General features: G+C 39.8%; 2 protein-coding genes and 1 pseudogene across 4 annotated transcripts in view; 2 read left to right on the top strand and 1 right to left on the bottom strand.

Annotated features, from left to right (window-relative positions):
- Nucleotides 1-6,314, top strand: part of LOC108899326 (leucine-rich repeat and fibronectin type-III domain-containing protein 2-like) — an 81,626-nt pseudogene extending 75,312 nt beyond the window's left edge.
- Nucleotides 1-19,833, top strand: part of zgc:112001 (uncharacterized protein LOC550384 homolog) — a 38,980-nt gene extending 19,147 nt beyond the window's left edge. Inside the window, exons 1-2 of one of the 3 annotated variants that reach the window (XM_018699686.2) lie at nt 18,054-18,174; nt 18,263-19,833. In XM_018699686.2, coding sequence (XP_018555202.1) covers nt 18,355-19,239 — 885 coding nt within the window. In that variant the 5' untranslated portion in view covers nt 18,054-18,174; nt 18,263-18,354 and the 3' untranslated portion in view covers nt 19,240-19,833. Of the gene's footprint in view, nt 1-18,053; nt 18,175-18,262 lie in introns of those variants that run through there. The other 2 variants (XM_018699685.2, XM_051072059.1) reach the window with 2 other exon arrangements.
- The window catches only part of LOC108899331 (gap junction beta-7 protein-like), a 494,318-nt gene that overhangs the window by 370,593 nt on the left and 102,859 nt on the right, over nt 1-20,866 (bottom strand). The window lies entirely within an intron of this gene.

Below are 20,866 nucleotides of genomic sequence, written 5' to 3'. Positions count from 1 at the left end.
TAAGTAGTGAGTTAGTTTAGGTTAGTTTGAACACACATCATCTTACTTGGTTAAAGATAGAGAGCTGAACCCACACCTGCAGGGCTTTAGCTGGGGCAGATTTTTCCAGCAGCAACCATGGAGGTTGTTGAGAGATCATTTTTTTCAATGGGGAGATTCAGTATCTTGCCCAAGGATACTTCGGCACGGACTGGAGAAGCCGGGGATCGAATCGCTGACCTTCCGATTAGTGGGCGACACGCTCTACCTCCTGAGCCACAGCCGGCACTAATACCACTTAATACCTGCCACAGTCTTCAGTGAACTAAATGAAAAGTTTTCAGATCCACTATAACATTGAATACTACTTTTATCTTTGAAAACCCATTAGCCAACAGTCAGTACTGTAACTGACCTCATGTGTTTAGTGAAGGTTTCAAGTAGTTGACTTGAATTTGTCCTAAACTGCATGCAAGAAAGCTGGATCTGTTGAGACTAATTTATGTCTTGGATTTCAAGTGCATTTCTGTTTTGCAAAGTAAAATAGGCCATGATTTCAATTTTGGCTATAAATGAGATTTTGTCTTTTCATTGGGTCAGAGGAGGATAAGAGGATCAAGAGTGAACAAAAAGCACATTCTTAAACATCTTATCATCATTTTGGCTGTGTAATAAAATATAGCACTGAAGAGAGTTTTTGGTCATTTTAGACTCAACTAATGTGCCTTTAGAAAGAGGATTTGAGTGCAAATACTTTGCAATACTATTTATAATTAACTGTTTTATGATATAATATAATATATATATATAACACTATTAAAAGGGGCCATAGCCAAGTATTTTTACTTTTAATACATGAGTGCATTTTATTGATAGCATTTTTACTTAAATTTGAATTCAGGACTTTCACTTGTAATTGCTATTTATATAATGTGTTATTTATACTTTTCCTTAAGTGAAGAATCTGGGTATTTCTTCTACCACAGTATCAATGTTAGCTAATTTTAGTAAACTTATTGTGTAACTGGCATTAGTCTCTACTTAATACAGCTGGTTTTGGTGCTGTTCAGTTGACATTAGTTGTTCAGTGTCTGCTGGATCTGTTAGGCAACTGTATGCTAACATGTCTTACCAAACAAGTTTATAAGGGCTCCTGCTGTGTTTTCAACTTGTCCTGATGTCCTCAGTGGCCAAAAAAATCGAACTGATGCAGCTTTAGCTTTTGAATTTATTAAGATGTTCTAAATTTAAAACCACTTTTGATTTTTCAAGTTGGTACAGACAATGAACATTTTCTCTCACGTTAACTTTTGCGTATTCATATATATGCCTTGACTCTCTGAGGTGCTTCTTGAGTTTAAGATAAATGAGGGCACCTTGCAGTGCTGACCACAGATCTATGCTATGTTATCAGTTTTATCAAGCAGAGACTAACAGAAACCATGGGCCTATGGGGGCCTTTTTTTTACACAACTTCCTCTTCCTAATGGATTCATCCATTACAGTAAGATCGAGGGGTTGTTTTATTGCAACCAGGAGACATTCAAGGGTACAGACACAGAAAAATGTCGCAATCCATTTAATCCTCTACAGTACAGCTGGAAAGAGTGAGGAGAAGCCACTGAAAGACCATTAGGGATTTTTCTTATATAAGCATAATCAAATTTCCCAGCAGCACCCCAGTGTTTAGGCTGAATCAATAGGGCAGGAGACCATTTGGCATGACCTTGTCTGTATTTGTCCAGAGAAAAAAAGCCTTTAGGAATCAATAAAGATAATGAATAATGATTCAGCAATTCTTTGCAGCTGGAGAAGGAGAATCCAGAGCCAAAAAATAGTTTAATGGTTGCAGACAGGAAGAATGCAGCCTGGAGTAATGATTTATTTATTTTGTCAGCTCTGTCTTTGAACTGAGAAATATGTAGAATATTAAAATGTAACTGACAAATCTCTTGCAAAGACTAAAGAAGCCTAAGCCAAGAGCACAGCTTCTCCTCAGTCTCCTCTCCCACTCTTCTTTTTCCTCTTACATTCTGATTAATGCTATGGCCTCATGCCATCATCAGGAACTAAGCAGGCCACTCGACAAATTGCCTTTTGCTGCCTGAAGGGGTGGAAAAAACTTTTATCTCCCTGTGATAACCATGGGCATAGGTTTCTTTGGACTTGGGCTTTATTCCCATGAATTAAAATGAGTTAGCCAGTCCATGCAGGCAACCTGAAATCAATTAGACCCAGATACAGGAGCAAGCAGTGCACAGCAAAAGTATCACTAGGCTAAAGAATTTCACTCCCAATCTCAGGCAGCCAATTATAATAGTGTAATGAACTGTAGCACAAGTTGTTGAATAAGAAGAACTTTTTTTTATTGGAAAACAGCTTCATTTGTTTGAGCCCTGGTGGCTATACATTTGTTGTTCCTGCCTTCAACAATCACCCAAATTAATTTTCTGATTTTAATCCCCCACTGAACAGCAGATACCGCTTTAAGGTTTTGTTAGGTATATACACAAAATCTGCTTGGTTAGGGTTAGGAAAAATTGTGGCTTGAGTTAGGAACAGGTAGGGGGTTAACCCCCATTGGGATTATGGAGATTAGATTTTCAGTTCAGGTTATTCATTATCAGGGGAGGGGACAGGTCAGGTCAAAGTCATTGCTTTGTTGAACCATCCAGCCCCGCCTTGTGTCTCTATAACAACATCACTCTACGTGCAGCTTTACTTCTTATAGATATGAATCATCATTCACTCAGTGATTACAGGTTCTTGACAGTTAATTGTAAACAGAAGTTGCATGTATTCATTGAGGTTGACATTTTTCTTAGTAGTACAGTCTCTGTTCATTTTGCATTGCTAAAAGTGTACAAAGGTTATGATGTGAGCCTTAATTTGATGTTGTAATATCAGTCATTGTCAGTCAGAATAGGCAGCTGGTATCACAAATCAATCTCTAAGCAGGCTTAGAGAAGACAGATAAACCTAAGAGAGCCTGGCTAAGTTGAAGTCACTTTGTCCCAGATAACAAAGCTGGTACTGATCTAAAAATACAGGCCTTGGTTCTCTGCCATGTAACTGTAGTTTTGTTAGTAGTGACAACTTAGGTGGGTTTGATAGCATTTTTATAAGCATAACATAACATTTTTTAACAGTATACAACATAATGCTTTTACAAGGTAGATTTTCAGCTGAAGGTTGAAACACAGAGAAATAAAAGGTGCCATGATTATAAACCTTCTACAATCAAACATTCGCATAAGCACAATAACATACATTTTTGTAGTATATTACTTTCATATAAGCTCTACTGTGAGGTTGAACAGCCAGGTTTGTGACTGATGTGAATTGCTGCAGGGGAAATGAATGAGTAGGATCGTTTAAACAGCAGGTGTGAGAGTAACTGCAGCAGTACAACCTCCAGTCCACTGCTGCTGGCCACTCAGCACCTTGCCTCAGGCAGTTGGAGTCTCACTGTCTTTCTCTGGGACACCTCAACATCTTGATGGTAGTTGTTAAAGCAGGATGAAACATCTCTTCCTGAGCGCGCACACACACCTGTGCATGCAGCATTACAGCTCTCCAGAGCTTAATGCCCCAGCACCTGACACTCTGCCTTGTGTTGTTGTTCCTACCACGAGGACACTTGACAGCTCCCGCTGGTCCAAATCTATCTTGGATTGGCTCATACAAAATGTACTTCACTCTCCAGTCATTCTTGCCTTTCTTGGGTTTTCTACTTATTTATTTATCACTGCTCCAAAGCTCCAGTATCAAATGGACCCTCTGTTCACTGCGGCAAGACAGATGGCTCTGAGAGATAAAGCCAATTACTGTTGGCTGTCTGTTAAAGCAACAACCACAGAGACTTAGGAGTGGAGAGAAACTCCAGGGAATGCAAATGGAATTCCTGGCTCTCCTTTAATGAAAAGTTGCACAGTGGATGGAGCTCGCATTACGTACCGCAGCAGTTAGTTAAGTCTCCATGTACTGAAATTACATGTGTACCCTGTTTAGATGCTGATGGCTCAATTATTAATAGCATTTACTGTATCATTCCTCTTGGTATTTTCAGCTGCCTCTGTGTCTTTAAAAGATATCAGGCCACTACAGAGGAAGTCTTCTTTATCTTAATACAGTAATTAACCTGCAGGTCTTAACTGTTTTTTCTGTCTTTGTTAAGGATGATCCCAGCCTCCAGCAAAGCCTTCTTGGTGACAAATTTGGTGTCTGGGACTCGCTACGATCTGTGTGTGCTGGCCGCCTGGGATGACACTGCCACCACACTCACAGCCACCAACGTCGTGGGCTGCACACATTTCTTCACCCAGGATGACTACCCTCAGTGCCAGTCTCTGCCCAGCCAGCTGCTGGGAGGCACCATGATTCTGGTGGTTGGGGGCATCATTGTGGCCACCCTGCTCGTCTTCATCGTCATCCTTATGGTACGCTACAAAGCTGCAGATACTGAACCCCCAGTTGGGAAACTCACCAGTGTCAGCGACACACACTCTCAAACCAACGGGGGTCGCCTCGGGCAAAATGGACTTTTTATATCCCAGCCTCAACCTCAGCCTCAGCCTCAGACGAAAGTCAAAGCCAAAGTGACTCTGCAGGATGAGGTTGTAGAGTTCAAGTGTGGCTCCCTCCAGAGCAGCCTCACCTCTTCCTCCTCTTCCTCAGGTTCTATGGCCGGGGGCTCATACAGCCCCAACACCACACTTGCCAACATTTGGAGGTCAGCTCCCTCCAAGCCCCGGTCTAACCTGGACCACCTCCTTGGGGCCTTCACCTCACTTGAGCTGCGGGGGGCACAAGGCCATGATCCAGGACCCTCCAGTAGTGCTTCAATGACAACAGCAAATCCACACACAGACAGGGAGCCACTGCTGGGCCGGACACTGGACTCCAGCCTCAGCCGGCTCCTCATGCTACCTCTGGACTCCAAACTTAAAAGGAGCCAGTCCTTTGACATGGGAGATGTAACAGGCGCTGGCGCCACTCAATTGTGCAACAAACCACGCAGGATCAGCAGTATCTGGACTAAGAGGAGCCTGTCTGTAAACGGCATGCTGCTGCAGTGTGAGGAGGAGGGGGACACTGGAGGGAGCAAGGGAACGATAGACAGTGCTGACTGGGTGATGGAGAGTACTGTCTAGAAAGATGGAGCACCGTCAAACACTGCCCATATGGATGTCCAATAACCATGCCAAGACAGACCTGCTGGTCTAATAGCCTTTGTCCTGCATGAAGCACACCCTATTTCCTCTCCACCACTCAGACTCATGTGAGACAGGATGAGAGGTTTTCACAGTCATAGCCAAATACAAATGTTTAGAATAAGACCTCTGGATTGTTTTACCTCACACTTTGTATAAAGATGGAATAAAATAGCTCATCGGCTTCTAGGAGCTGACGGGAAATGACGGAGCAAAGCTGTCCATCACAGAAACGTGTGGTAATGCCCATGGACTGTTATTACACTGTATACATTTAAAATATGTAATGAAATTAAAGTTTTATATTTTTATTTTGCTGGTCAAACATAAGTGATCCATTACAGCTCTCTGCAAGGTGTGACCAGTGGTTACCACATAAAATCTTCTACTGTAAATTCACCTTCTTTACAGTTACCTACCGATGCAGTTAACCATTTCTGACTGAATGGTGCAGTATATATATGTAGATGTGATTCTTTGATTTGTTAAGATTTAAGAAAAAAGGTTTATTCACAAAGTTTTGTGTGAATGTATTTACTTTCTATAAAGAGAATATATTTGAGGGATCACTCAATAACTCTGTATGCGAATCATATCAAATTTTATGTGACTGCATAGATTATAAAACCCATCATCTCCTAAACCATGGCTGTACTGTATGTGAGGACTCAGTTAATAGTTAAAAAAAATGCCAAATTATTGAGGAGGAAACTGGTACAGACAATTAAGCCTGTTTAGTTTGTGTACATTAGATTAGTTATGTAGTTAAATGTTTTTTTCAAAAAAAGATTTTATTATTATTACTTTTAAAGTTATTTTTTAAAGATGAAATCCCAGTTTTGTTACAGAAGCCAAATAATGCCCCATAACCAAACATCATCACTACACATTCAGGGTGATATTGGATGCTATAACAAAATCAGGATGTATATTTTTAGAGGATGATTCTGGAGGATGAGTCTTACTTTTGTAGTTTTGGCCACCATTTCTGTCATTAATAATAACACTGTTCTCACCAAAGTGAGTAGTGCTGAGGTCAGGGTAATAAGTCTCTTATTTTGTCTACAAAGTTGTAAGTTACCTACATCTTTCACAAGGTCCCAGAATTTGTGCTTGGAGACATTTTGTATTGATATATTGTTAATGTTTTTTTTTTGTTTGTTTTGTTTTTTTTCAAATGACATCACATTTTGGTCAACTTAATTCCTCCATGTTCTCCTCACACACTGGTTGGTGTTCATAAATATGGGTTTAATAAGTAAAACTAATAACAAAAGTATTTAATAAAAAGTCCATTGTCCAGAGAGTTCCTATTAAACATGAACTTGTTTTCTTTTACTGTCAGGTGTTGCATGATGCTCCCGAACTGACCCATGAGACAGTTTAGTCCAGTGTATACACTCATGCTGTCATTTCTTATGTGTTGTTTGAATGACTTTTTTGTGATATTTCTGATATGACTGAGTGTGTATAGTGTCTCTATATATTGGATTTTTTTTGTACCATACTCCATTTGGAATATGTGTAGCAGTCGAATTTCACAGTAGGAGCAGAGCTGATGAGCAGCAGCTTTACTGTGTTGTTACAGTGCATCTGTGCACATTTCTTACCTGGAGCTGTATAAGATATTTGTGTGGTCAAATTTGTTGTTTTTGCTACAAAGATAAAACTAAAAATCTCCTGAGACAGCAATGTGATGTCAGAGAATTTTTTATATGACAGCAGTAGCGTTATATGGGGACTGAAAATCATATAAACTGTATCTTAAAAATTTATACAGTCAAAACAAAAAAGTGATTATCATAGTGAGACTAAGAGGGATGGAAGTGCAAAGAATGAAATCACAAAATGCCAACAATTAAGGTAAACTGTGCATTAATTTGATAAATTACTTGGATAAAATTATATTTGCATGACGTGGTTTAGCGTCAATTGCAGGCCAATCTGAGCATCAGCAGCTGTGTGTTCACTGTCCAAAACCATTATTGTGGCTGTATTTGTACTCTCATCCACAAAGGACTTGCCATTGCAATCAACCAACACAGGTTGTTCTGTGGGCACAACTACAGAAAGGAGAGCTGAAAGCCACCTAGAACACACTGGATCTGCATGTCAGCTGCAACAGTAATTGCGAAGGTTTACAGATGTATATGTGACAGTGTAAAGACCAGAACAAGAACCATGCAAAGACCCTTAGTTTTGCTGACTGTCGTCTTTACTGAGGCCCTAGAGTCTGCGATTCCCACACAATACACAATACAAAAATACTAAACAGAATGAACCCTGATGATTCATAGAGCCTTAACATGGATTTAAGAGTTCTGTGTTGAAGGGGATATGGCCTATGGAGTGTATACACTTAGCAGATGTGGCTGTTGGTTGTAATGGGTTTTTCTTTCTATCTTTCTCTATTTCTCTACAAAGTATGTTGGAACTGCATTTAACACTTTGCTTCAAGCGGGGGTGGGGGGTGGGGGATAGAAATGGAATATAAATGGATTATAACATACACAAGTATGTTGTTATTAGTGTATGACCACGTGAAACTAATAATCCTTATCATTCGCTACAAATGAGTCATTTATATCTACATAGGGAGCAGATCGTGTTCCACATAATCTGCCATGTTGTGCCACCATGTTTCTACAGTAGCCCAGAATGGACAAACTGAACCAAACAGAGGCATTTATTTTTTACACTGACACCACGGCTTGTAAACAGAAGACAAAGAAGTTTTAGTTTTACAAAATAATAACTAAATACAATATCAAAATATAGCTACATAAAGGAACCTCTGTATGTGAGGGGGGCCCGCCATGGCCTGCACCAGGAGTATTGTGGTGTACTGTCAGCTAAGGCCTGATTTTTCTCTTCTGTTGTATAGCGTAAAGCGGCACTACAGGGGGACAGATGCAACATGGTCAGAGAAGGGTAGCTGGTCCTCAAACATGACACCCAGGTTGGCTTGGTAGAATACTGAAGGTAGCATTCCTTCATCCATGTGGATATGTTTGAGAGACAAGACGAGAGCCATGCTGAGTTGGGTGTTGTAAGCAAAGCAGTAATATAGAGGCCATGCAAGTGGATTATTGGACCCACAGAGGTAGTGCATATTGTGAAGAGAAGGGGCCCTAGTACTAGACAACAGAGCAGTGTCAGTGGAGTGGCCGCTCTTAAAGCCTTACTGTTAGAAAGACATACATATTCATCCTACCTGAAATTATACATGGGCTTTGCTTGTTGAATGATGCTGAACAACAAAAGGCAGTGTCATGATTTTATTTGTATCAGATCACTATTGCTTTACAGTGAGCAAATCTTCCGATCACTTGATTTTCCTTCAAGTAGGTCGGTTCACACATAACTGTTTAATTTCCAAAGCAAAGTTTTAATACATGTTTGTTCTGTGTTGTTAATCACTTGATAGCTTCCGCTAAAATTAATGCTGTTAAAGCCTCAAACTGCAGCTTTGGTCCAGAGGCGGTTAATGTATTGTTCATTCTGCCCTTCTTCCACTCTGTTGGTCAAGTTTGTGCCCCAGCACCTGTCACTTATCTTGATGAGCCGTCACCTTGCCTGAGGCTGAGGTACCTGACATCTGCAAAGATACCAGAGGCACAGAGGAAATCAACCAGTCTGCAATTTAAAGGAAATCCTGCAGAGGTTTAACTGTCACACTTTCACCTTCACATTTTTTTCATTTGTCCTTAGCATTACTGAAATATACCAATTATTTCATATTGTTTTACTGTTTTTCAATGCACCATCTCTTAAAAGATTTGTTATAACATCATAACCATTCTCATCTGACAGCAAGCGGATGTGCTTCTTGAAAAACAAAACCATAAAGTATATGATGACAGAGATAGGGTACAAAATAACAGATTATTTGGAGGTCAAACTGAATGACAGCACTTAAGGCAGGAGGTGACTGATGGATGTTTACAGTAGTTTATTGTTCCAAATACATTTGGTTGTCCTGGAGTTTGAGTTAGTTGGGAAGATAGATACAGATCTCATATCTATGTGCAAAGTACAGAACTGGATTCAGGATTTAGTAATTAAGCCAGGTTAGCATAAAGACTGAAAGCAGGGGGAAATATCTATTGTGACTCCAAAGTTCAAAATACACCTGGGGTACTTTAGACATGTTGGTAACACGTCAAGGTTTAGTACAACTGTGTCTGTACAGAGACCAAAACTAAACCTGCACTCACCAACCAATTCTGGCGACCCATGCTGGCAAGACATGTAGGTTATACTGTTTTTCAATAAATATTTTCCACTTGACTATCACTTTTACCTTTCTGTTTTTGTATGGGTTGGACAAAAAAAGATACAACATCAAAGCTGGCAGGAGGTTGCACCTAGGCTATCCACAGACTCACACAGACATGAGACTGCCATCAATCTCCTTATCTCACTCTGTGAAAGAAATCAACTAAAGATGGTAAAGTTAGTTAAACTGTTCGTGCTTACATGCTTCATGTGTAACAAAAGACTGGATTAGACGTTGTCAGAGGGTTCCATCAGGTCACCCAACCTAATCTTGTGTGATACTGTGCTCAGAAGTTCAGAGCAGGTCATCACAGGATTTAGCTCTTAGTTTTTTAGGAACTGTACATTATCATGGGATGGAGCAAGTGTGCCAGTGAATTCAGAGAATCCTACAGCTGCTTCTCTCAGCTTTTTTAAAAGAAGAAGAGCTTTACTAGGTCTGTTTGTGACCCTGCAGCCTGTCTCTATATGTTCCAGCTTTTAAACACAGCAACTATTCAAAAAAATCGTAGTATTCAATGATCGTCTTTGTCTCAGCAAGCCCCATGTGCAGACTCAAACCAACAGTGAACGCACCTTACTAATTAACGTGTATCCAAAGCCATTTGTGTAGTAGTGGTCCATTGTTACAACAGTCACACATGTAGATACTGTAAACTGTATTTTTCTATACAATATATCTTTCATGTGCATGCACTCCATGAAGCTTGATGAGGAGTATGAAGCTGTTATTCAGTTCCATTTTAATTCAGTCCATCTGGGAAGGGCTGGAACAGGTCAGATCCATGGAGGCCACACCCCACAACCCACAGAACCAAAAGGATCCGCTGTCAGTGTCCCTCATGTCCATCATTAAATGTATCATTTTAAAAACAATAAATGATCTGATTTTTTTTTATGGTAAATAGTCAGTTATAATTACATTAGCTAGAATAGAATAGAATAGAATAAAAGGACAATGTGGACAATGTATGTAAATTACAACAACTAATGCTGCCATGGCAAGGACGTTCCATGGAGATTTCCAATCTTCACATTACACATCACAATAAAGCATCATCGTGTTCTTAATGCTTCTCTGACCACATCTGAAGTGGTTCTGATCAACCCACTAGGAGACCATAACAGTATGGAACGTATCATTTCCTGATGCCAGATATGAAGTTTGGAGCAGATTGTACAATGTATATATGAGTTACAACAGCTTCGCCTGCCATAGTGAAACATTGAAAATGTTGCAAAAGGTTTTTTTGTACATCTTGGGATGTTACATATGCCTAGCAATGTTTGTACATGTAAGTGAGATGTACGGCAAGGGCTGTTTCATTAAAACTTTCAAGGGAGCACCCTCAAGCCATTTTGCCACATCAGAGCCCAAGACCCATATCAGATATCAAGTTATGTCACTTTCAACATATGTGTCAAGTTTTGTGAGTGTCCAAGCATAATTACTACCTCAAAAATGCTTAAAGTATTTAGGGGGCTGTAGAGAGCTTATGTGCCATATCTATGGACAGTCAAAGTGCAAATTAGTTCAAACATGGGTGCAATGTTTCATGAGTTTTTGCACATCCTGAAGGCCATAAAAATGTGTTTGTAAAATGAAAACTTCTGTACAAAATCCAAGATGGCAGACTTCCTGTCCAACAAAACAAATTCTTAACATATGTATTATATCCACAGTCATGACAGCACTTTTATGAATATCTAAGCAACTTTATCCCAACATGATGGTGCAAAACATGACAACAAATGTCCAATAGTCTTCAATAACTCGTGTGAAACACAACAAACATAAATGGCAAACAGCTGTATTACAGAGTAAAAAAAAAATTGCACTAGCAAATATCAACAAAAATACAACTCAATTTTTTTATCAACTTTGGCTCCTACACAGTCATTCATTCATTGTCTATACTGCTTATTCATAAGGGTCACCGCGGGGCTGGAGCCTATCCCAGCTGACATTGGGCGAGAGACAGTGTAGACCCTGAACAGATCACCAGTCCATCACAGGGCATTCTGTTAACTCATTGACATAATATAAATATTACCTTGTTAAACTGCTGTGGCACCGGCTTCAGCACTCAGGCGCCAGAGGCACTGAACAGTCAGTACCCCTTATTTTGAGATGAGGGAAAGCCTGACAGCTTGTTGCGGTTGTAACACTCAGTTCTGTGTTTACCATGCTGTAGCTCACACACAGCTTTGTAACATGTCCAATATGGATGTGACACTGTAGTTTTTAATGTTAAAAACAGTCCACTGAAACTGTCAGGCTCTCATCTTAAGAAGTGAAGCACTGGCTTTTCAGTGCCAACTGCTGAGCATACCTGCTGCCTTTCAGGTGGAGAGACAGATTATATTCATATTATGTCAGTGAGTTAACAGAACATAATATGAAGGCTAGTATTTTCCGTGCATCTCTCTCTCTCTCTCTCTGTGTACCAGCTGCAGCAGTTTAGTGAGCTATAGCCGCACAGATAAAGTGGTGTTGCCCAGTTTCCAGACTGATTCACACTGTCATTATTAATGACTAATAAATGGTTATATAATTAATGTAGTTACTGTAACTCATGCTGCCTTGTTAGCTAATAATCAACTTAACATTGATATTATAAGTAGCCTGGTTCCTGCACACTACATGCTTTGGGGATAGGCCAGTCTGTTGTAATGGCTCTCTGTAATAATCTTATCTCGTGTGTACAAATTAATCATTATAAAGCCTATACACTCATTTTCTCTCACTCTGATCATTCCAGGGATCATCACCTGTATGTTCCTGAGATTGAAAAAGCAATAGGTTACACCATTGGCAGGTTTTACAGACTCTCACTCCGGTGGTGGTGAGTAAAATCACATCTTCAAACACTATATCACCTGTGTACAATGCTGACCAACTCATTTATTTAAAGGAAACATCTACCATCTGCTCTATCTGCACTGATGCACATGACAATTGCATTTCAGGTACTACAGCTTATTCAGCTAATGAGAACCACTTTAATTGGAGGTCAAACTGGAAGTTAGCACACCTGAAATGTTGCTCATGTTGTTAGTTTTACTGTTCACCTTCAACTTCTCTCTCAGTGAAGGCTATTGAGTAACTTTACCAAACTTCAGAGCTGTGTCTCTTAAAAAGTTGATACCATTCCTCATTTTTGTTTTCTACTGTTGCTGCTTGTTCTTATGTCTCCCCTCTTCAGCCAAAAGTCACACAGCCACTACAGGCCTCAGGTAAACATTTCAAGAATTTGAACAAAAAAACAATGCTGAAGTGTTTCCTTTGTTTGCATGTAACTCTGCATGCAACAAAGACGGGAGACTTTACCTTTGCTTAGAGACTTAGACAGGCTTTATTGATCCCTTTGGGATGACTCCCTCAAGGAAATTAAGTATATGCTGCATAGGGAGCTCAGCTCAGGCGCAAACTATGAACTACAGAAGAATATCTTTTTAATATGTCTATTCATTTTTGACCAAGTGGTCCCTCAGATTTTCTATAGTGAACGTTTGCTTTTAAAGGCAAAAAATAAATTAATAAATATTTACAGACTGATTTAACCTTAGTAAACAGACTCGCATGATGCTCCCAGATCAGTGTCCACAGACAGACCTTCACACACAGTGATGATTCCTGGCATGCTAAAGTGCCTGTTGAGCTGTCTCCCTCTGACATTTAATTCAATTGGTTGGAATAGAAGAGTGTAATTACTGGGGATAAAAGAGACGTGGTCACAGCTGAAATGTGCTACTGACCACCCACCAACTGCAAATTCAATCAAAGGCTTAGCCAGAGGTGATCAGAGGCTGCAGCTCTAATCAAGGGAATCTTAATAGTCATGGCAACTTAATCAGTCATACTGAAATATGAAACATTCATAGCCATATTCAGCTTTAGTGTGAGATCCATGGGGGAAACAAATAAATCAAGGACTGAGGGCTTAATAATGCAAACGTCCTGTGTGTAGAGAGCTGTAATTCAGCAAGGCTGCCGTGTCATGGATAACGTGATCATATTACAGGGTTATAAAACAAAATGGTAAGTAAATCTTAAGAGAAAAAGAAGTGAAATAGTGTACAATTACTCTTATTTTTGTAACTATATTGTGTGTAATTGCTTGTCATTCAGATTTCTTTAAACTGAAAATAGCATCAGATTGGTTCAAAAATTTAAAATTAATACAGTCCTTTAAGAACTGACTTGCAGCCCTCAAAGTGTTTGATTTCCTGTAGCTTAATTTATACATTAAGGTCAAACTGACAAAGCACTTGACACTCTTTTAGTACCATCTTTGTAATATAGCCCTATTTTTCTGTCATTAAACACTGAGTAATGTCACAGGAGCACAGTGTTGCCATGTGTTGAGGGTTTTTTTTTTATGATCTGACTCGTGGCTGATGACTTTTGACCCCATTTGTTGAGGAACAAACTGCTGTTTCCAGTGGTGGAAAGTAACTGTACCTGAATCCAAAGCACATATAATGGAAACATTCTACCCAAATTTCCTCATTCATATAAGCAAAGGCACATCAGTAAGTCTCAAGTTTTAATTCGCTTTACGCCTGAGAATGTCCACTCGACAGATGCAGTTTTTAAATTTGTCTACAAAGCAGTTTTGGTAGGTAAAATGTATTTTACCTATATTTTATTGTTTATGTCTTTTATGTCATTTTATGAGTTAATACTGATGCTTCTGCTGGATGTGATGTGTGTGGAGCAGCTGTAGCTGCAGTGTTTGGAGACTTATTGAATTGTATTCATTGGGTTTTTATAGCATTGCTTCAGTAATGGCATTTATTCTGGCTACATGACATGTCTGTCTGTGATGCAAAGTTCTGTTATACTGCGTTTCTGTATATTGTTGATGGTTTCTATAGCTGTGACATCATAACAACAGTATTAAGAGCTGGGTTAATTCAGGTAGGACATCAGTGAAGGCCTAGGTGTGAAATGCTTGGCCTGCAGCTGACTGTTCCTGGCTCTCACTCAGGGAAACTCCCGCACTGAGGAGGCAAAACCCTTTTGAAGCAGTTGGAATTCTCTCAAACCCCTACAAGCTATACATCAGAATAAAGCTTAGTACCTGTTTTTAGGTGTGTGTGTGTGTGTGTGTGTGTGTGTTAATTTCTTCCATTGAAAATGGAAAAAAAAATAATTTTCTTGTTGTTTCTCAGTCACTCATTCATCCATGTTAGGGAAGTATAACCTTACCAAAAGTGCCCTGTGAGAAAATCCTAGTTATAGCTGATAGTGGTGGGTTTGCAGTTGATCCAAATTTAGTTCAGTTGGGAGAAATAAATAAATAATATTGAGCAGAGAAAAGTGTATTACTGTAATGTAAATAGTAATTCAAACTGCAGTAACATTATATATTAGTACCCTACTTAACTCTCTTCAACTGAAGGATATTTCTATGGTATTTTAAACTGATTCTATCCCCAGTGAAAGACAGAATCTTTTGATTTATCAAACATTTTCTATCAGTTTCTGATTCTAATGGTGTGGTGTTGGTGGGGTTCAGTTAATAAAACTTGCGGAAGTACATTTCATAATTAATTCTATGTTTTTTGATGCTTTGAAGGCACAATAACTGCATTGGCCATGAAAATTAGGTTAGAAAATAGAACCACCTCTGGTCTTCTATCCAAATACAGACACAGATAATTTTGTTGGCTGAACAGATACAGATAGAGATATAAATAATGATGTCTGTGTACACCTCTTGTTTCTAAGCACATTTACTTAAGTATTGTACTTAAGTATAATTTTTATGTATGGTAACATTTTAGGTAAGATTTACAGGATAAATACAATTGAGTATCATCAGTGTAGCAATGAAATTAAATATCATACTCTTTCATAATTTGGCCCAAAGAGAGTAAATAACAAGAAAATAAAATTGGTCCAGCCCCTCGGGACCCCATACTTAGACATTGCTTGAGAGGGGGTAAAACTATCAACATATACTATTTTTTTTTGTTAGAAAGGTATGAGGAAAACCAAGTCCTGGAGATACCAACCCATGTTCTCAACCTTTCAGTAATAATGCTATGATCCACCATGTCACACGCAGACTTCCTCAGCCTACATGAACTAGAACTTGGCTCTGCAGGGGGAAATTGCAGAGTTCTTTTCAACTGCACACTAAATTTGGCCAACATAATTTTAGATTGATTTAACCCCACCCAACCAGACTCACCATAGAGATGGGGCTGAGGTTTGGTACAGATGGTCTGGTTTAATACAGAAAACATTCACAGTCACTTCAAAGACAACATTTTATTTACATTTAACCAAGAGCACTTAACCAAAGTGCTATTGTTGTCTAAAAGTAACTGCAAATGGGATGTGATTACTGATGTAACAGCTGTGTGCTTTTTAATAAATGTAGTACTTCATTCATTCAAAAGAAACATTTCCTCCAAATGGCAATTACGTCTCCCATAAAACATTTTCTACAAAGGTCTATTGTTAATGTAATTTCCAGGCGACATTTTTGATTTCCCAGGATGTTAAATCATTGTATTAGAATTTGGTCAAAAACAGCTCCAGTTCTCCTCAGTCCTCAGTTCTTAGGTAGTTTGTACCAGCATCTTGGAGAAGTTGAGAGTAAAAACATCTAAAACTTGCCTTAAACTTTTGCACAGTACTGTAAGTAACCCAAAAACATTTAGACATGTTGTGATGTGTAAAACTGCAGCAGACTGGTGAAGCTGTAATTCTGTTAGATTCAGTTCAAACTCCATACATTTGTCACTGTGTTTCCTTGTGTTTGGATCATTGTCATCTTCAAGTCAGTGAAGATGACATCCACATTCAGTAGATCTCTACTGCCCCAGTGTGACCAAAGATGATTACTACACAACAAGCCACACAGCCTGTACTGCACAGACAGGGCAGCTGTGGCTCAGGAGGTAGAGCAGTCGCCCACCAATCAGAAGGTCAGTGGTTCGATTCCCAGCTCCTCCAGTCTGCATACCGAAGTATCCCTGGGCAAGATACGACGTGTGTCATCAGTGAAAGAAAGCACATTGTATAGAACAAGTGCTGCATGAATGTGTGTGAATGGGGTGAATGTGATCTGTAGTGTGAAGCACTTTGAGTGGTCGATATTGACTAGAAAAACGCTATATAAGTACAGTCCATTTACAACATATTGTAGCAGTACGCTAAATTTTGTGCTGACACAGTCCAAATTGAAAGATGATTATAATCATTACTCAGGTATATATATGTGTAAATAATAAAAATAAGAATCCTGAACTCAAAATCTTATTTAAGAAAACAAGTATTATCAGCAGAAAAGTACTTTGCACTTGCTGGTGTTATGATATAATCTATTATTTTATCACTACTGTTACTTTATTGATTGTTAATTACTATTAACAGTTAGTCAGCATTTGGATGTTGCAACTTGTCTGTATGCAAGTGCACATGCAGAAAGACTAGGACACCATAGCATAACACAGATTTCATGTAAAAATGTAAAGTAGTATCAATAATAACAGTGGTAATAACAGTAATGACAATTAAAGCTGTGATTGCAATAGTAGCAATAATACTAGAAGCAGTACTAATAATCTCTAAATATAACAGCAGGTGCTGAGTGTGGTTGTAAACGCAGCAGGAGGCTTTTCATCACAGAGCAGACTCTACAGCTGTACAAAAGAAGCATATACAGTGAATAGAATTGGTATACTACAGGTTTTCATTAATGCTTTCCTTTAATATGTAGGCTTATAGCTCCTTGTTGTAATGTGCTCAGTATTGGTGTGTGGTGTGTCACTGTCATTATGGATCTGTTTTATCTGTAAAATGTTGCTGACAAAGAGGGAGGGGAGGTAGTAAGGGGTGAGGCCTTTTATCTGTCTGTGCACAGGGACCCATTCCTTCCTGATCTGTCCCAGGGTGTAGGTTTACTTTTCTCTGATACTTAAGCAAGTGAATCTTGTTAACTGTGTCTTACAAGTTCATGTGTTCTGTATCAACAAGATACAGAACATAACCAACATTATTCATCTCACTGAATGAATGCTCTTGCTGTTACTGATATAATTCAATCTTCCTTCCTCTTCAGGAAGATTGATTGATTGATAGATAGATAGATAGATAGATAGATAGATAGATAGATAGATAGATAGATAGATAGATAGATAGATAGTGGTGGTGGTGGTGTGTGTGTGTGTGTGTGTGTGTGTGTGTGTGTGTGTCGCGATGCGGACGTGGACGATTCTGAATCAATTCACAAATCAAGTCAAAAATCGATTTTCTGCCGGTGTAATGGCGAGTTAAAACGGGCTGGCAGTAGAAATACATCTTTTCTTTTACCATCAGTATGCCGTCATTATCTGAATTTATGTAATGATACATATTTATTGGTGTTGAAAATTAATTGTGGCATTTATATATTTTTATGGATCATTCCCAAAACATTATAGTGTGATACTGCACATTCCTGGTCAGCTACATTCATGTTAAAAATATGCATAGCGCATGCTCAGTGTATACAGGAGTTTGTTTGGTTTTCGTTGTGATGGGTGTGGAAAGTGTTCTCTGCTTCTAATTCTGTTTGGGTTGATATGTAAACACGGGTTGTCAATAAAGTTTCCTAAACCTCAAACGTTATCACATTGTGGGCATGCGCGTTAGCTCAGTACTGCAGAGGAGTCCAACAGCAGTCCGCAACGTAATGGAATGTGGGTCTGTTGCTATATAAATCTCTCTGTAAACAGAGCCGTATCGTTGTCCTTTCTCGGTGTTTTGTTAGTTAACATGCTCCTGTGTTCAGTCCGTCTTATTCCGCAGCTCGTGAGGTAATGGCTCCAGAGCGATGAAGGACGCAGTCTAACCCGTTGAGGACATAAAGTTACTCGGGTAGCCATGGCCTCCTTAACCGTCACCTCGGCGGCTCGGAGCATCGAGAAGCATCGGAAGTCCTTCTCGCTGCTTTTCTACCGGGCTGTTAGAGACCTGAAGCCGGTCTGGATGTTGGAGGACATGCGAACGATGGAGACGTTCTACCAGGAGGAGGACGCCAGTCAGAGGATTTACACACCGTCGGAGGCGTTGCTCTACGCTATAGTTCATGATCACCAGGCATACGCCCAGTACCTGCTTAACCGGTACACGGACGAAGCGCTAGCAAAGCCCGGGGAGCGCTTCTGCTGCTGCCCGTCCTCCGCCCCACACCTTGCCATGGCTGTCCGCTACGACAGGCGTTACATTCTCGGCCTCATCTTACAGGAGACTCACCGGATACCCAGCGCGGCCTCCTACACAGACCGGGCCGGGTGTTTTCACACGGAGGACGGCAGAACCCCTTTACATCTGGCCTGTGAGCTCCTGCGACCAGAGGCGGTGATCATGCTACTGGGGAACGGAGCATCTCCGCACGCCCAGGACCACAGTGGCCTGACCCCGCTGGATGTCATTCTTGAGAAACTCAGGGACTCCCAGGAGGTGAACGGCGGGGAAAGGAGGCAGTGCTTGGACAACCTGCTCATGTTCATGCCAAAGGTTCACTTTAAAATGAAAGGAGCTCTGGGCAGGGAGCCGGAGCGCTGGGGTAAGGTACTGGGTGAGGAGACGTACAAGTACCTGGCAGGGATGAGTCCGGCGCCGCTGGTCCTCGCCGCTATGCAGACTATCCTGAAGCAACTGAGCCCTGCGACCTTCCCTGACAGCCTGCATGAACTGCCCATCCCCTCTTCCCTCAAACCGCCAGGTTTGCCTGTGAACCAGCGGGACAGGCAGGGGGTGGTGTAGCATCAGTGTGACATGATGCATGCTCCACTGTATGAAAAGTGTTCAATTTTAGCATGCTCTGTGTATGTGTGTGCGTGTGCGGGTGCGCGCGCGCGCGGTGTGTGTTTGAAAAGCCTGTTTAGCTATAAAGCGGTGACACTTCATCATAGGGCTGTACAAATTAACAATTAACAGTCAGGGAACAAATGAACGAATCTAATGATGTGACTTTAATCACACTGTCAGTCAACTTATGTTAAGAACTAGATGCTGGAAGTTGATTGGACTGTAGAGGCAGCCAGCAGTGGGCAGATGAAGGAATCAGCCATATACTTTTTACACTAATTCAAGCATCAATAATCTGTTTATTTGTCTAACCTCATTCTAAAGTGTTACCTACAAATACTACTGCTATTTGAGCTACTGTATCATATCAGCGGAGTAGAAACATACTGCTGACAGTCTATGTGAAATGTGTTACTATTGATTTTAATTTATTTGGGTTGTATTTAACAGTAATGTTAAAGAAAGTGATCTTATAGATCATTTGAAAGCAGGTGACTTGAAAAGTCTTTGGATGACTGGTTATTTTTAAATAAATAGAAATACAAATGATGATCTCCTTTTGTTTTTCTTGGCTCAGTGAATGCAGTTGAATATTCTTATATCTGTTGGTTCTCATCATTTAACAATGTCTTCACAATAAATTATCAGAGATTTAAACAGTGGGGGCACACTGTTGTTGTGTGTGACATATTATTCTTGACTTTGGAATTTGACTATAAAAAATGTTGTTGTTTTTTTTCCTCTACACTTGCAGCCTGACAACTGAACAAACTCCATCCACTGAAGAAGACTGTGAGATGCAGTTGAAATCTCTGGGAGAAAAAAAGCTAAGTGGGCCTTGTATTAAGAAGTTAAAAATCATGTGGAGGCCCTGTCACTTTCCTGCATTTCTCCTACTTTCTATGCATTGTGTATGTAGTAGTAAGCAATTAAGAATTACTTAGTAGTAACTTCATTAATCATTTATTGAAAAGAGCAGTAAAGGCCTCAGATTTGTTACACAAGAGCTACAAAAAGTAACAATAACAAGTAACAATCTGTGGGTTTGTGGCTGTTTTATAGTAAATGAAACAAGGATGAATCCACACTGTTCTCAGTTTTTCATATGAACAATGATGAAAAGATGACATCAGAATTTTCAGTGGAACTAATCTCAGTAAAGCAAAGAAGCTGGAGATGTGGTTTTCACTTCACAGTAAAGCACGACTAATAAGTGACTAATCAGTGATTAAATAAGGTGAAATGATCCTCATGGGAAAGAGAACCTGATAAAGCCTGTAGTGTAACATGGCAATCACACAGCAGCACATTAACTCTTTTTCTATTTCAATTATTTATATAATCTTCCTGGTTGCTTGATGGCTTACTTTAGATTTAAACCCTATGGGACAGCAGGAGCTTCTCTGGAGCTTTTTGCAGAGACACACTGACCTGCAGACTTAACTAACTATATACAGACAGGACAACAAAACATGACACACATGTAGTCATGTAGTGTAAAGTAAAATATACTGAGCAAGTTCTTTGTTGATTTGATTGATCTGCTGGGAGTGAGAGAGGCTGACTGTCGTCTGTCCTGCTT

The sequence above is a fragment of the Lates calcarifer genome, linkage group LG7_1 (assembly GCF_001640805.2).
Source record: "Lates calcarifer isolate ASB-BC8 linkage group LG7_1, TLL_Latcal_v3, whole genome shotgun sequence".
In the NCBI taxonomy this organism is placed as follows: domain Eukaryota; kingdom Metazoa; phylum Chordata; class Actinopteri; family Centropomidae; genus Lates; species Lates calcarifer.
This window is presented reverse-complemented; position numbering and strand designations above follow the sequence as displayed.